General features: G+C 42.8%; 1 protein-coding gene across 1 annotated transcript in view; it reads right to left on the bottom strand.

Annotated features, from left to right (window-relative positions):
- The window catches only part of ntng2b (netrin g2b), a 56,749-nt gene that overhangs the window by 14,675 nt on the left and 24,686 nt on the right, over positions 1-17,388 (bottom strand). Inside the window, exons 4-5 of the mRNA XM_079178860.1 lie at positions 9,251-9,423; positions 7,236-7,265 (exon numbers count right to left, since the gene is read on the bottom strand). Coding sequence (XP_079034986.1) covers positions 7,236-7,265; positions 9,251-9,423 — 203 coding nt within the window. The remainder of the gene's footprint in view (positions 1-7,235; positions 7,266-9,250; positions 9,424-17,388) is intronic.

Here is a 17,388-nt window from a genome sequence, read left to right as displayed (position 1 = left end):
CATCTGTCACAGCTGCACACACACACGAGCATACACGCAAAATGAATGGGGAAAAAAAGACACTCTTGTGGGAGAGCAGGATTCTGAGTCCCGGTTGTTTCAAAAGGCAGACGTAGCACAGCAGTGGGCATAAATGCATTTACTCTCAGTAACCTATGGTGCCTTGGGGGTAGGAGTGATTTGAACTGTTGTTGGCATTCATCTCAATCAGCTCAGCCCGAAACCGTCTGACTGGCAGGTTCGTGCAGGGTTCCCGCTTGCTCTACACTGACTGACAGAAGGGACCTCAAAGACCATGTGATTTTTATTTATATCTTGACACTCAATAGATTAATGCCCCTCCATGACATAGTATTTTGCCATCTACTGCAGTAAATTGAGGTTAATGTCAAGGGGGATGTTTTGGGCTCAGTCCTGATTCTGTCTCTCCTGTTACCTCTTCATATCTATCTGTCACTCTGATCCTGCGGCTGATGCTCCGCAGTCCTCTCAATGCCTCTGAGTGAGGCACAGACAATGTCAACTGAACTCAGACTTTTTGCAAACCTTCCACCGCCAGTGCTCGTACGGCCTCTCACTCACTCACTCACTCATCCATGTTAACTAGATTTCACTGCCACTACCTAAATTGAATAAGCATTTTCTGACATGCGATATGATGCTGAACATAAGATTATGGAAGCTTGTGTATACGAGCATGTTAGGGACTTTCACCTCGTGAAAATTGCCAATTTCAGAAAGGTTCCACACCGAAAAAAACATCACGTTGGCTGGAAATGAAAATGATCTCCTGATTCTAAATGAGATTATTCTATTTTCTGGCAGCCTCTAGTCTATATCTACTGTAGAACTAGAGCTATGGGTGTGCCTTACCTCCTCTCTCACTATGCCTTGAGTGTTTTTCCTCAGTGTCGTGCAGGCTTGTTTGATGGTGAAGATGAGACAGGACGGCCCCTATCGTTAATGGATGGTGGTGTAGATGATGATTAACAACCGAATGATGCGTGGACTCCTTTGGGACTGGGTGAGACAGATGTGAATGTTCGGGGATTGTCTCCGAAGGTGTGAACCCCTCTGGTGTCAAGGAAACCCGGTGCTCCTCAGAAGGAAGGCTAACCCCTCGCGTAACAGGAAGTGCGTCAAATTCCCCGATGGGCACCAGTGGAGGCTCAGACAAATGCCTGGTGTGTAACACATTGTCTGTTTCTGGGGCTGAGCTGTCTGTAACTCTGGTTTCTGCAGGTGGAGCTCTCGTGTCTGTTGCATCGGTTGCATGAGGACAGAGAATGGAAATGCAATGAGGAATGAGCGGGCTAAGACATTAGCATAAGAGATGCAGCATCAGATTGTTTATCCAAAGAAAGCCTAGCTTTCCCTTTTTCCTCTTCAAACGCACAGAACACACACACACACACACACACACACACACACACACACACACACACACACACACACACACACACACACACACACACACACACACACACACACACACACAAGCATGCACGTTCAAACACACAGAAGTGAGAACACACAATGATAGTGTGATTTCACACTGCTGAGATAGGCTAAACTCAAAAGCTGTTCCACAACCCTTTCAGTGCTGGAAATTGTGTTGTTGTTTTTTCAGCAAAACACAGTGACTGTTAAAGGTGTGACTATTGTTAATATGGCTGTAAAATGAAAACACACACTGTTTGTCAAAGTGTATTGCTCTGTTTTACAACTACAGTGTTGTGTGCGGATGTGTGCATATGTTTTGTCATCTCTAAATCTGAGAGATGTTAATCTCTCACCTTCACAACAGTAATTCATTAATTGCTGATCTATAAATACAGCGCTGTAGTGGTACAATATATCAGCTATGACATAATATGAATGCATAAAACTACTGGTGCAAGTTGCCGTGTTTAAACTGTTCTGATGTCCTGACTGATCGTCATGCTATGTTCCACTAATGTGAATCTGAAATTATTTAGTGGCCACAAGTTTATTCTATTCAACGGTTACTTAGTGAGAGAGCGAGCATAATTGTGATGCTAGATGTTCAGACTTATGGCTGCACACAACACTGTGTTACACTATTAATACAGGGTATGTTGTTAAGAGAATATGGACATTTTAATTCAAGAAATTCACTAGAATTACTCCATTTATTGGTACGATAGTAATTGATAGTAAAGACTTTGGATCTGATCTCTAATTAGATTTTTTTTTGGTCACTGATCCCCAATTGTTGTCCCCCAAAAAATATGATGTGAACAACACCAAGTACATCATTGTACGCTCTACATCATCAATGAAAGCAGGAGTTGACGCAACTTTTAACCGTCACACTTTTACAGTTTCTCTATTCTAGTATAATCGCACTACAATCATGACTAGTCTCGTACTGCCTAGTTTGCAAGTGCCTACCTCCACCTGGATCAGAATGATGAGGGTTTAGAGAGCTGAAATGTGAGTTTCCAACCCCAGAAACTGAGCCGCTGGAGGCAATGGACTCTGCATGTAAAAGTACAAGGTAGGAAAAAAAAGAAAAAGAGGCAGGGCCAAGGTCTTAGTGTCATTTTCAGCCATACAACAGCGCCATCACTCTCTCACGCAATGCATCAATAATCTAAGCTGATTCATTACATCACCATGTAACATGTGCCTGTCTGTCTGTACAGATGGACTCACTAACGGTCCTACGACACACTCTGGCACACACACAGACGCACACACACACACTTCAGCGAGCGAGTGTCCAGTCCCCGCTCGCCCGCTCGGACACATTTTTAGGTGTCTTCCTCACAAATGCATTTGCATATAATGAGATCATTTGTCACTTGTATTAATATAGCCAGAGAAATGATAACAATAATGTTTAATGCCACTTGTCAGTCTCAGCATTCTCATCATTTATTACCGGAGTGCTGGACATTGATTTAGCTCCACACTAATGAAGCCGTTGTTATTCAGGACCAGTTAACGTTTTTTTTTTCCAGAACACCTAATGGTGGCAGGAGGAGTGAGAGCATGGATCTTATTAATATGTCACATGATCTTCCAGACATGATCCAATCCCTCTCAGTCGAAGGGCAAGTTCAATCTTTATAAAAAAGTGAAAGGATTTTAATAGACGGGCATGAGACGAGGATGGTGGACAGATAGGATTGCGGTTGATCGAGTGCAGTTCCTCCCCAGTGCCTGTGAGTTTGCATACACTTGTCTGTCCGCATGTGTCTGCTCGGCCTTTATTGAGGCTATTCTACAGCTCTGGGTAGATGAAGTCATGCGGGGTCATGGTGGCTGGATAGGTGGCTGTATGACCGGGTTTTAGGATTTGGTTTGTGTGACCTCCCCTCCCCCTTCGCCAAACGCCCATCTGTCAGCCGACCAATGGGCTGCGGGCTCTGTGGATCAGACTCTCTTGCCAATAGATTGCTAATCCTCATCTGAGCATGCTCAGTGATTTAACTGGGACAGGGACATGACAAAGGGTGCAACTACTATGACATGCTGTCCAACCCACAAGTCCTGCTGTAACGTGCACAAGGATGCATTTGATCCGGCAGCACAGACTACAGTCAAAATCTCATTATTGACCTTACTGTAAAATCCACAATACATACATAAGCCAGGATTTTCAAATTCAATATGATTCATAGAACCAACTTTTATGTGGAGGAAAATTTAGAAAATAAACTCCCAGGCTGCTTAAAAACTTTTCTACATAGTTCACATAAAGTGTACAGTTTTCTGTACACGTATTGCTGTTATTAATATTTATAAATAATATACACGCTTTGAATGCATATTTAAATGCAGTTGAGAGCCAGAGAAGATAACTGAGATTACAGATGATTAATATTCAAGATAATTTGTCCTTATGTGATCTAGTTTTTAAAGTCACAGGACCTTCAGCCTCACAATAAGTTAAAGCCTGTGCGTGTGTATCAGTGTGTGCATGAACAAACAGTAATGGCGGCCGCTCTGTGAGAATAGAACCTAAGACCTCAGATCCCCGGGAGGAGAAGCAGGGGATGAAGATGATTTATGTGTTTCACTGAACTGCACCATACGCCCGCCAGAACTCCACAGCATGTGCACACACACACACACACACACACACACACACACACACACACACACACACACACACACACACACACACACACAACGAGGCTTTGCTCACATCAGGGTCAGGTTCAAGCCAAAATCACTTCTCTAAACCTGGGATAAAAAAAAAAAAAGACAGAAATACTCTACAATGGTATGATCTTCCTTTCTGGTGTCCCAGAATTGCACATGAGTATTTCAGTTTAAAATTGTATATATTGGAAATTATGTTTGTTAATTATATATATTTCGTGCATTCATCATTTTGAAGAAAGTGATTTTATTTGTTTAAATGTAGTTAATAGTTTTGTCAAAAAAAGATACAGCTTATATTTGAATGCCAATTATTTAGACAGATTAAAGCTGCAATGATTATTTGATAAATAATCAAATAAATCAAATAAATAATACATATTTGTATGCAAAAATGGCAAAAAGTCACTGGTTTCAAACAAAACAAAACAAAAAATGGTGTATGACAATGAAAACAATTGTTAGCTAAAGCCCTGTTATGGAAGTAAAATATAGTTCAGAGAATCACAATATGACTGTAAATGTAAAACAAAAGTCTACATGTGATGTGTGTCTTCATATCGGGCTTCAAAAAGCTTACAAAGGACGTTTGTACAACGTCAAAGCTTCTGTCAGCTCCTTCTAAATCACAGCTAATCGGTGAATTCTTTGACTTCCCCACCGATGTCAGCCAAGCAACAAAAGTGCTGTGCTGTTCAACAAACGCTCCTAATGGATTTCCTTCAGACAAAAAAGAGAAACGAAGAAAGTCTGACGACATCACAGCGGTGCCGAAATCCCAGCTCCTCCCACGTCCTAAGTGCTTTTCTGGTGGAACATGAGCGGTTCGCTGCCGACCGAGATGGCAGGTTTAAATTTAGCATGACCAGGGCGAGCCGGCCTTTGAGGTCCACTTTACTGTACATTCAAGCGGCTGACAGATTCTGTTCACGTCCGTCCTGGGCTGCTTGAAGTCAGTCAGTCAGAACAAATAAAGTCTAAATGTCCATACAGTTTGACGCCCACGCTCTCAAGACGGGACAAGTCTGGCATTAACGTCAGAGATATAGACGACCAGGGAAATGCACAGCTTTAGACCTCCAGTAGGCTGCAGGGTGAATTATGTATGATATATATACACAGACACAAACACACTGCTTGTTGGCGTCTATAAGCACAACCACAGGCACACACATTTGCTTTGTCACAAGTGAACAGTGAGTCTCCAAGCAGCTGCTCCATCATCCGACCAGCGGTGGAAGAAGTATTCAGATCCTTTACTCAAGTTAAAGTAACAACACTGCACTGTACAAATACACCAGCACAAGTACAAGTTTTGACACCAGAATGGTCACTTTCATAATGTTTTAAAATGACGGATTGTAAATGTTCTCGATGCATTCACCTGTAAGCAGCATTTTAATGTTAGGTCGTCAAGGTGGCGCTAATTCACCACTTCATGAGCATGTTATCTTTTGCTCGGTTATTGAGTCTTATTTTTTCTCAAGATAACAACATGAAAACATCTGCCAGTCTAGTTTATTTCAACCTGTTTACTATTAAAAAAAATCAACTTGTTTGAATTAAGTTTTTGTACATTTTAGGAAATAGGCTTTCTGGCTTAGAGGTAAATGTAACAGTGAGGATTGGTGCTACTTTCATATCTGTCCGTCAAATAAGAAGTTTCCAGTTTTTGTGCTAAGCTAAAATAAACTAGCTTCATATTTGACCCACAGACAGGAGAGTGGTATCGATCTTCTTATCAAACTCTAAGCAGCAAAGAGGCATTTCCTGCATTGTCAAACTATTTGTTGAAGACGTGTGAGAGTCTTGAAGGAAGACAGAATAAGGGGAAAATGACGCCTTATTCTCGAAATTTCATGAAACAAATTGACTTCCATTGAAATGATGTCTCTGCGATGGCAGATGTCTTCACTTCTTTTCATAAAATAAGTCTCAGTAATAAACAAAGATGGAGATTTCTGCAGTGTGTGCAGTATGGCATGTGTTCATCTACAAAGCAACTAGTAGCTACTAGCTATCAAGTACCTCTGGCTATGGCTAATGTACTTTTCCCGCACCTTCCAGAGGGGCTCCAAAGGGCTCATGGGTAATAGCCGGGGACCATTCAGCTTCTGAGATGGTTGTGGCGCTCTTTGTTTCACCTTCAGTTTCACACCCCGCTTCAGTCTCAGCTTCACCCTCTGTCTCGTCTTCACCTTCAGTGGCAGTAAAGGTTCAGCAACACAGGTAAAAAAAACGTGGATTGACAAACAAAAAGTGAATCTGTGGGAACCTGAAACTGAACCACTAAACTCATTATCATCCCATTAGCAAGCATCATTTGTCTCTTTGATAAATCATACCCATTATTTTGTCTCTTAATTGTGAGAGGAGACCTTTGCAGACTTCTGCAGTGCAGTCCAATTGCTCAGTCTATCCATGCATCAGCCTTTTACTGTCCGGCCATGTGGAGAACAGCCCAGTGCTGTCAGGGTTGATGTTGCCACTTTGCCGATCGTTTCTGTCTAACAGCTCGGAGGCTGAGAGCCTCTCCAAAGAGAGAATCCCTAATCAAATTCCCTTTTATTCCTGCCTCCCAGAGCTCCTCACCCGGAATCACACTGCATTACAACACTATATGCCCACATCCTTCTCTAGCATTTCTCTCTGTCTTTTCTCTCTGTTTCTTTTTGCTGCTCCATCCAACACCCATCCCCCCCCCACACCCCCACACCCCCTTCTTCAATCCATCCGCAGCAGCAGTGTCTTTAGTCTAAATAAGAAAAGCAGAGCTGTGGAAGAATTCCTCCTGTGCAGGTTAGTGTGATGTGCTGTGATGAAAGGACATGGCGACAGAGAGGCCTATTAATAATAAAGCACACAGGGCCCAAGCTGCAGCACTGCGAGAGGAGATGCAGGAAAAGAGGAGTGACTGAGTGGAGAGCCAGCTGAACATCACAGGAGAGAGGTAGAGTTTAGGAGACGTGCAGGAAAAGCGAGGTACGGGGTTAAAAGTTACATTTCAAAAACAATGCAACAAAAAAGGGGGAAGAGAGAGAGTGAGAGAGAGAGAGAGAGTGTGTGGAATTCCACCTCCTCTGCTTTGCATTATTACTTACTAGAACCGGAGGGGGAACCAGCAATTGTACCTGAAAGAGAATAAGAAGAGGGAGAGGAGATGAGAACTTGTTTATTTATGCATTCAATTTGCCTAAAGACTTGACTGTGCCTCATTCATCAGACTCAGGTGGCAGAGAGAGCTTAAGAGCTGTTCTGCAAAATAACGGTTTGTTGTAGACCACCTCTCAATGTCCCGGAGTAATTACTGGGCTTGCATCCTCCCTAATTTGCCCCGTTACTCTTCCCCCAAAATCCTCCCATTCAGAGGTCCTCATCATATATGTATGTTTTAAGAGAGCGCTGCCACTTTGCAACGCTTGAATCAAAAACGTTGTGCCTTTCCTGCATGTTTACCAAGATTGTATTTATAGTTAGGTTAGCTTGGCATGCATAATGCAGTCCGTGGAGACCAAACTGTTTCGTGAGCCATGGCCATTTTGTGTACGATTTCAACCGAGCAAGTTTTTAATTTTTAAATTCCACTAATGGGATTTAGGAGTTTAAAAGGGTGGTGATGTGCTCTGAAGTTGTGTGTCACCATTAGAACTGGGTTGGAAGCAACAGCATGATTTACAAAAAAAGGGCTGACAATAGAGCCATTCTTTGCAGAGTATGTGTGTGTGTGTGTGTGTGTGTGTGTGTGTGTATGTGTGTGCAGGTACAGGTGTATGTGAGTGTGTATCTGCCTGTGTTCCCCTCTGTGTACATGCGAGTGTGTCAGTGTTTGTTTGAAAGGAGAAAACTAGGGAGGGGCTGCCCTAGATTATTATTTTATCTTAGCTAGCTACTGTAGCTGGCTACACTCTCCGAGAGGATTTCCCCCCACGCACTCCCACGTTGTTGCACAGCTCTGATCTGCTCTCTGCATTGAGGAGACGACAACTCGGAGAACTCAGTCTCTCCATCGACTTCTCTCAACTTGTACCCTTGATCCTGCCTTTCATTCAAAACCTCATGACAAAACCCATACATCATCAATCAAGCATGCTGGAAATCACTGCATGTATATTTGTTTTGAAATAGAATCGCAATAATGCAAGTAAAATAACACAACAAAAGAAAATACACAAAATACTTAACAATTAAATCAAGAATATTTTGTTATTGTGAGAGGCTAAAGTAGAATGTATTCCCATTCTTTACTCTCTAAAAGACACTGGACAATGTTTCAAATGTTTTCTGTACAGGAGCTATCTGTGACCCACTATCAGCTAATGGGACACAAAGCTAGCATTAGCTTTGATTAGCATCAGCGGGTCTAAACTACCAGCAATAACCGCTAACGTAGCACTAAGGTAACATAAAATAAGCTGGGCTTAAGACTGCAACATCAGCTCTGCAAGCCGTAAATGGAGCAACTAGCAAGCGCGGCGTTTCTCTTCAGTGGAAAAAGATTATTCGCTTTCATTCCAATAGATAGAGATTGATATCACCCTCACGTTTGTACGGTAAATAAGAAGCTACAGTGAGCAGCAGCTTAGCTTAGCTTAGCATAAAGACGGGCTCTTTTCCATCACAACAAAAGCTCATGAATTAATACGTTTTGTCTCATTTGTATAATCTGTACAAAAACTAAAGTGTAATGAGGACAATTCACGTTTTACCCGGGGTTATGTGCTTGACCGTTTCCTGCTGACACTTCAGGGATAATGAGATATAATGTGTTCCTCGTGAGCTTTAGAGGTGCTGGTTAGGGAATTTTACTTCCCGACAGACGCAGGCTAGTTGTTTCCCTGTGTATTTATGGTTTTAACCTCAGAGTAATATCAATCTTCTCATCTAACTTTTCTTTTAAATGCAGAATAAATCATTCTAAATCTTCAGCAGAGTCTTGGCTCCTCCCGGGAAACATTTTTAATTGTTGCAACTTCAATCAATTAATAGTCGTATCCATTCATAATACAGTAAAGCTAGCTGACAAAAAAAGCCAAGGTAAAAAGTCCTGAGTATTTTTTATCTAACTGTGTGTCAGATTGGTGAGTAATTAACAGAATAGCATGTTTTAGGTACGTACAGGTGTTGGGGGTTCCATTGGGTGTTGGCAGGTAGGAACCAGCCTTCCAGGACTTGGCTTTGAAGCCCTTCTTGCAGCGCTGGCAGTCCTGGCCCGTGGTGTTGTGTTCACACTGGCACTGGAGGTTCCCATCCTGCAGCAGGCACTGGGAGGCATGGAGGTTACACTTACACCTTTCAACAAAAAAAAAGAAGGAGAGTACACAGATGAGATGAGAGAGGCAGAGCACGAAAGTTGTAATCACACGCAGGTTGTTGGTGTTAATGATGTTAGAAATTATAATATTGTTACACTAGACAAAAAAAAGAGAAGTGCAAATAGTGAGTGTTAAAGGTCTGATGCAGAGATGGAAAAAAAATCTATTGTGGGTGAATTGCATTATAGTGGTTAAACCAGATTAAGATCATAGGATTAAGGTACGTAAGGTTCTAAGTAGTTTGTTGTTTACTGACTACACTGCACACCTGACAAAGAGAGTAAAAAGTAAGACGTGTGTGTGTGTGTGTGTGTACCGTATGGGTGTAGTGTACACTTATAAATGCACCATATTCAATGCCATCAAGATTAATTGGTGTAAATACATTTATATAAAGAAAACGCTGATTTTCATTTGGTCTCAATTTCAGAAGTGTCATGCAAAGCTACAGCACTCATTTCTATGTTGATGTTTGCTTGAGCAGTTTGTACAGTTGCCAGGCTACCTGATTCTCTGTCATTTGATTTCACCAACAGCTTCTGTGTATCTACACCCAAACTGAGTAAAGCATCAAAAAGGAATCAAACCGTTTTTACTAAAGTTCTTCTGAAAGTCAAAACTCCAGATTGACTGAACGTAGACCTGAAACTTTTAATTGATTCATCAAGTAGTATGAGCGCAACCTCACCTGGTTCATGTATGTTTTGTGTCTGTTGTTTTTTAATATGTTTTTATTGTGATGTTATTCTTCCCCATTTGTACTCTTATATGACATTTTTTACTTGCTGCCCATCTTGACCAGGACTCCCTGGCAGAAGACATATTGTATCTCATTGGGTTAAATAAAGGATAGATGAATAATGAATAAAATAAAGCTTGTCGCTTCTCCTTTTTCTCAAGATATCTGGAGCACAGGGACACAAAGCAGGATGTAAAGTGAAAAAAGAATACACTTGCAAAAGATGAATGCAAAACACTGTTGGTCCAAGATTGTTGGTAATCTATTTTGGAACAAATTGTTGTTTACAATTACTGCCTGTGAAATTCAAGTATCTGAGTGTGTGTGCGCACAAGTGTGCGTGCACGCATGAACATAATGTGTGCACAGTGCGACCGCGGCAGAGGGCAGGGCCCAGGTGGTCTGATCCAGAGGTTGTAGCTCGGCTGGGAAGGAAATGAGGATCTTAAGGACATTCGGCAGCTACGACTTTAAATTACAGCCTTTTCCAGATGAGCGACTGGACTCCAATCCAGTTTGTTCCACAGGAGTGAACAGCTATCCGTCTGCATCAAATATTCAAAGAATGGCCCCTGTATTCTGGCAGGATGACTGCTTCAATCTTCCTTCCTCACACTAATCTGCGCTTTCTCATCAATTTTTTCTTTTTTTTTTGTGGTTTATCCTGTCGGCCTACCAACCTCAATCCTAGTTTGGCGACATTACTTTACATACAGGATAACGATGACTGAAATGACTGAAAGTTAGAAAACGCGTAGTAAACTTCACAGCAAACGAAATGGAGGCAGTCGATCATGGTACGTTGTCTCGCATCACATTGTTGCTTGCGGTCCTATAAATTACCCATGTTTCTCTGATCACCTGGACGAGCTGACAGGGACGTGCCAGGGAAAATCCATCCGTCGACGAGGCCTTGTTTCCTGCATGCCTTCTGAAGGACACGAGCTGTCCACTTAGCGGAGAGGGAAATTGAACATCTCCTTTTCATGGAGGAAATAGAGAGCGAGCGAGTGTGTGTGTGTGTGTGTGTGTGTGTGTGTGAAATGGGACAGGTCCGTGTGCGCGAGTGTTTCTGGCTCCAGTGATTGTGATGCATTTAACCGAGAGCGGCGATGACAGCCAACAGATCTGAGAAGCAGAGGCGCGGTGACTAACGTCTGGATTGAGTGACTGACAGCGCCGAACATATCACCGCTTCTCATCTCCCGCATCTTTGGTGATAAATCTCATCTGTCCCATCTTAAAAGAGGAAGCGCCGCTGAGTGCAGCATCTAGAAGTTGTAGTTAAAAATCAATACTAAAGAACAAAGTGATTTTCTACGTATATGCTGCTGTGCAATTTGTGTCTTGCGGGGCCTAATGGCTGCAGCCTACGAGAGGAAATGTCCTCCCTCTAGTCAGTTATCTGGACAGTCGACATATAGAGGTTAAAGCTTGCATGAGCAGATGAGTCTGGATCCATAAATTTACCTTCACGAAATGCCACTGGATTTCTAAAGTTAACTAAATCCTCTGCTATTTTATTATATCATTAAAGTCTTGCAGGTTGAAACTTTGCACGTCCCCTTGACCTGCTTTTGTGACTCCTGCCACGTAGTACAGCCAACGAAGACCAGGAGTGCTTCTAGCCTTGCAGTCCTTCCGCATGAATGATGCGACACTCCAACTTTTCAAGTGCCGCGTCTCTTTAGCTCTCTCTCTCTTTCGGTTGACAGCTTGCACTGGGATTTCTCCCGATTCCCCCCCCCCCCCCCCCCCTCTTCGGTCCCTCCACATACAAATAATACATGGGCACAATCATATGTTAATGCGCAAGATGTCTGCCTTCACTGCAAAGTCATCAAAGTGGGAGTATCAGCTCTGAGCTGGAGGAAGTTAAGACAGGACAGCTGGATCCATCACAAGCCTGTCTATTTACTCAGAGAGAGAGGAGAGATGAAATTAGAGAAGGTGAGGGGAGGAAAAGACAAAGAAGGACAAGAAGAGAAAGCTGGGTGAGAAAGGGAGTCTAGGAGCAGAAGGAAGTAAGTGATTCAAATGTATTCCAGTCTGCATTAGAAACCACACACACAAGGTAGTGGTTTAATTAGCTGGTGTAATTATGGGTCAATACTTCTGTTTATCAGTCTGTTGGAGACTGTCCTCCCGAGAAAAACGAGCCTATCGTTCGTTTCAGCAAATGGGCAAAAACATCTTATATTTACGTTTTAAGGGACAAAGCCTCCACCAGTGGTTGGAATTATGAGTCTTGTCCGTTGGGAGCAAAGGAGGAAGTCGGCTGATGTTACTGTAGAGCCACAAAGTCTGCAGAGGAAGGAGGTCGTGGTGGATGGATGGCTCAACAAAACATCGGACTCAAACACTGGAGACTGCAGTTTGTTTCCATTCAACGCTAAACTTTTAACAATGGCCGTGGTCGTTCCCTGGCATCAACCAACACAACACATGATCTTTCCCCAAAAACGATTGCAGAAAAGAAATCAAAGACTATATAGTAAATAAGTTAATTGACTTATTTGCTGTAAAGACTGTTCAATACTAATAAGTAACACGTATCGTTCTGCTCACTGACCAATTTCTTGAGGACTCGTTCTTTATCAACTCTGAATTGTTTTTATGCACATTTTATTTTGGTGTCCCCTCAACTAAAATGGTCCAACATAAAGAAGATAGTATTACTCCATGAATGCTTCAGCTTAGCATCCGAACAATACAACACTATATTACTAGTTTGCAAAAGGATATGTTTTAAAAGAAATGCATTGCTGGATTATGCTTTTTTTATCTCCAGAATGACCAACTGTTTTCATGAAAATACCTCTATAAATATCTACATATGTTGAACTGAGCATCTCTTGCTCTTGCGTCACATTATTCACTTGCGGCATCTGCTACTTAATAGGCATTTATATGGTTGTGTTTAGGTTAGAGAGAGTGTGGTCTCGGTTTTTCCTATATTTAACCAAAACCATTATCTTTCTCTGTCGAAAGTGTTTTTGAAACCCAAAACTTTGTTGTGTCAAAGTTCTGGACTACGTACCCCAGACCACATCACTGTGGTGTCTGTGTGGTACAAAGATCAAAAGTGTTGCCAGAGTAAATAATTCAGACGGCAATTATGTTTCCTCCAGAACATGTTAAGGCAAAACCATTTCGTAGGCGACAGTAGGAGACAGAATTGGTGCATGTGTATTGTATGATCTATGCCCACACTATGTTTTGCATTGATCAATGATCTGTATTTCTTATCTAATAGACGTATTAGTTGTCAGCTTATCTGTGTGTTTCTCTGTCCGTTCTCTGTGAAGTCATGTCAGCGCTGTGCATTTAATGACGCGAGGACTGCCTGTTTTAGACGGCAGAGACGCGGCAATTAGGAGAATAAATAATAAGAAAGATAAACAAACATCAAGGGGGAGTCATGTGGTGGCAGAGTCTGAGAAAGCAGCTGGAAGCAGCAGTTAATGGGGCTTTATCTGTCTCTTTACTGTAGTCGATGCCTATTCCTCTATTTCTCTCCGGGGAAGTTGCTATCACTCCCGCTTTCTTATTTTCGGTTTTGCACTCTCCTCCCACTATTTTTTCAAATGTTTTTAGTTAAAATTTTGCTCCAAAATTCCATCTACTGTAACCGTTCCAGTCCTCCAGTCTTTGCTCACGCTCTTCCTCTTTGTTCATCCATTTTATCCCCCATCTCTGTCTGTCTTTTCCCCTTCTGTCTGCAGCCCTGACTCCTTTTTAGATTTGTTTTCCTTTCTTCTTTTTTTTTTTTTTTTTACTACTGCCCGTAACACCAGTGCACTCTGTGGAGCGCATTGAGTAAATTGGGTTGTGGACTTGTGTCTGAGCGGAGTAGGTGGAGGAGAAAATAGGCGGGTATAGACGATGCAGGGGGGGGGGGTTCAGCAGGGAGTAGGGCAGCTGTGTCAGAGCGCTGACAGTCTGCCTGCCTCCCCGACCACAGCGGTGAAACTCGGAGGAGGAGCAGGAGGAGGGTCCGCATTGACGTGCTCTAACCTGCGATGACAGACCGCATCGATGCGGCTCTGACCCAGCAGGAGACCTCCCTCTTCTTCTACTCTGTGTTCGATCAGCCGTCACTGAGAAGGCCCACTTGCTATTTGCAACAACTCCCTCCCCCGATACCGCAACCGGCTACGCTACCTGCTGGAGTCACAGTAGAGTGAGAGCCTAATGGGCAATGAGTGTCAGGGCTTTTGTTGGAGACTTAACACCCAAACCAGGGCTGACTCATGACATGGAGGACCACGTGCAAATGCAAGGCGATGAATGAAATCGCAGGAAAATGGACAGGAAATGAGAATACAACATAACAGCCCTACACTTAGCCGCACCTTTGTAAAGTGTATAATATCTGATTTTTGTTGAACGGAGGACATGAAGTCTCCCTCCACTCAAAAATGTGTTTTGCTTGTCGTTACTTCACTCAGATGTTTGACCTTCACTGTGCAGAATGACATATGTGCAGAGTTTCACATTCATCAGCGAAAGTTTCCCCGTGCTCACGTCAAGTCTCTGTTTAACACGTGTGCGTACAAGCAGGATTTATGCGACATCGCGACTAGTTTGACAGCCAATCATGGTCCTGTATGCAACTTACACAAGTGACCCTACTTCTTACTTGATCTATTACCTCCGTAAACACGAGTTTGTGGTCTCAATCTCTAGTTTCAAGTCTTCTTCAATACAACATGATGTTCATTGAGTAAATTATGGTCTAAGGGAGTGGCTACCTTGTGATTGACAGGTGGCTACCACGGCGTTGTCCGGTCTGGGAGTCATCCATGTTTTCGTTTTACAACTTTAACCCGTTAACAGTGTGTTTTCAGTTCATGAAAGTTAATTGTAACCATGTATTCAGCATTCGGTGGTACTTAGCTCTCCCCTCTCGTGTCACATATTGTTGCAATTAACCAAGATGGCAACGGCCAATATGCCAAAATTGAGGCACCAAAACCGTAGTTCACCAACCAATGGGTGACGTCCCGGTGAGTACCTCCACTTCTTATACACGGTCTATGAGGAGGAGACATCGTGTCCCCGGAATTTGAAAAGAAAAGAACAATATTTACACATTCATAGATTCTGTATTCTTCATTGAGGGAGAAGGAGTAGACAGGGATTGGTCTTATTTATTGATAGATCGTAATCATGGACTTTTGTTGTTGTCTGTGTTGTTTTAATTGCGTCTATATTATCTTTATAGTTCACTGTGCTGTACCACAAATTGCCGCTTTGGGGACATTCAAATGTTTTAGGTCTAAGATGTCATTTTAACTAGGCAATTTAACTTTTTTAGGGAAGAAACATATCAGACTTAAATCACGCCTGGAGGTGATATTTAAGTATGTCCATAAATTCAAATCTGATTGGTAGAAGGCGGCCTGCAGGAAAGCCGAGCCCTCCAACATCGCCTATCCCCGAGCTCAACGGCAAGCGACCGAGCGAGGAGTGGGTGTTGCGTGAAGCTTGGATCATTGATCAGCAGCACGCCTTATTGGCTTCTGCTGAGGTCTTTATCACCGCGTCCCCTCCCACTTCCTCCCTCGCCTTGCCTCGTAAATTCAGAGCAGCTAATTGGACATGACTGCGTTTATGTTCCAGCTTCATAAATTTCTTTCTCTGAAGGGAGAGGATCGATTTTCCTCGAGTGCAACCTCCCGTAGCAGGAGAGCAGCATGAGTCTCTTCAAACGTTCCCTCTCCTTCTCACCTCTCCTCCTCACCCCCCCCTCTCCACAATCCATCCTTTCTCTCTCTCTCTCTCTCTCTCTCTCTCTCTCTCTCTCTCTCTCTCTCTCTCTCTCTCTCTCTCTCTCTCTCTCTCTAGACTAAACAGGTAATCTATAACTGACCTCCCCTGCAATCATGTGGTGAGCAGGGATTACACTGTGCCTCTGTTCATAACCACAATAATTCTTTCACACGTCTATCAATCCGTCACCGTCATTCATTTAAAAAAAACAACTTGTGGTTTTATCCTCAACAAATCATTCCACTCCAGCTCATTATCTGTCATTATCTAATGAAAGTTGTCCACTGCAAAAGACCAAAAAATGTTTTAGATACATTTCCTCCCTTTCGTCTTTTTCTAGTTTCTCAGGGTTTAAAAAAAATACATATTTTTGTGGGGCGTATCACAAAAGCCATACAAGGAGAAAACCCTTTCCACTGAAGCATCTTAGGCAGCCGAAGTGACTGTGTGTTTGGCGTCTCCACAACACTCACAAGAACATAGATACATGCACTCACTGTACATGTTCAATGTTGAAAGATCACTGGATGTTTTTGGGCCTCAGAAGGAAGAAGCTGAGTGAAATTGTCCAGCAAAAATACTTCTTAAATTATTCAAAATGCAGGAATGACCTTGATTGTCTTTGCAATCCACACCCTGTGTGTGTGTGTGTGTGTGTGTGTGTGTGTGTGTGTGTGTGTGTGTGTGTGCCTACTATGCAGAGTACGGGGATGTGTGACCTCCCTGGTGTGTACGTGGGATGATTCATTATATTAGCACAGTTTGCTCTGAGTTAAGTCTTTTAGTTTGTGATGCACTAGATAGAGGGATGGATGGAGAGAGAGAGAGAGAGATATTGTGTGTGACTAAGCGTACGAGTAAATTATTTACACAGGATACAGTAACTGACTATTGCGTGCGCGCACATTCCTGAGAGCATCGCTCTGATTGGTCGGTTTGGAGTCGTGTAAAGAGCAGCAGGCAGAGTTAGGGCCACTTTGAGCTACCTGCTCTCTGAAGTATGGACTGTATGCACAGAACCAAATAACTAAATAATGGAGCCTGGGCACATCCTGTTCTCCTGTCCAGACCTCAGAGGACCGTTCTCATGAGCACAGCAGAGGCTGTGTGTGTGTTTGAGAGAGAGAGAGAGAGAGAGAGAGATACTGGAAGAGCTCAGGTGTGGGTTACATGCCAGCTGTTTAAAATGTAGTGTTTTTGCTGGCCTTTCAAACTGCAGGGGTAATTAATATGTAGCTATCAAAGGATTTTGTCACCCTGGCTGTTTCCAGTAAGGCTTTGTGTAGGATGAGACACCATTTGTGAATAACTTTCTTGGTCACTTAAACCGTAAGTAAACGCTTGTTTTAAGAAGTGGCTCAGTGATATGAATTTATTCAGATTTGTGGTCCCTTTATTGATATCAGTAAGCACATTGACTCTGTAGTG

Source organism: Pholis gunnellus (assembly GCF_910591455.1).
Source record: "Pholis gunnellus genome assembly, chromosome: 18".
NCBI lineage: Eukaryota > Metazoa > Chordata > Actinopteri > Perciformes > Pholidae > Pholis > Pholis gunnellus.
This window is presented reverse-complemented; position numbering and strand designations above follow the sequence as displayed.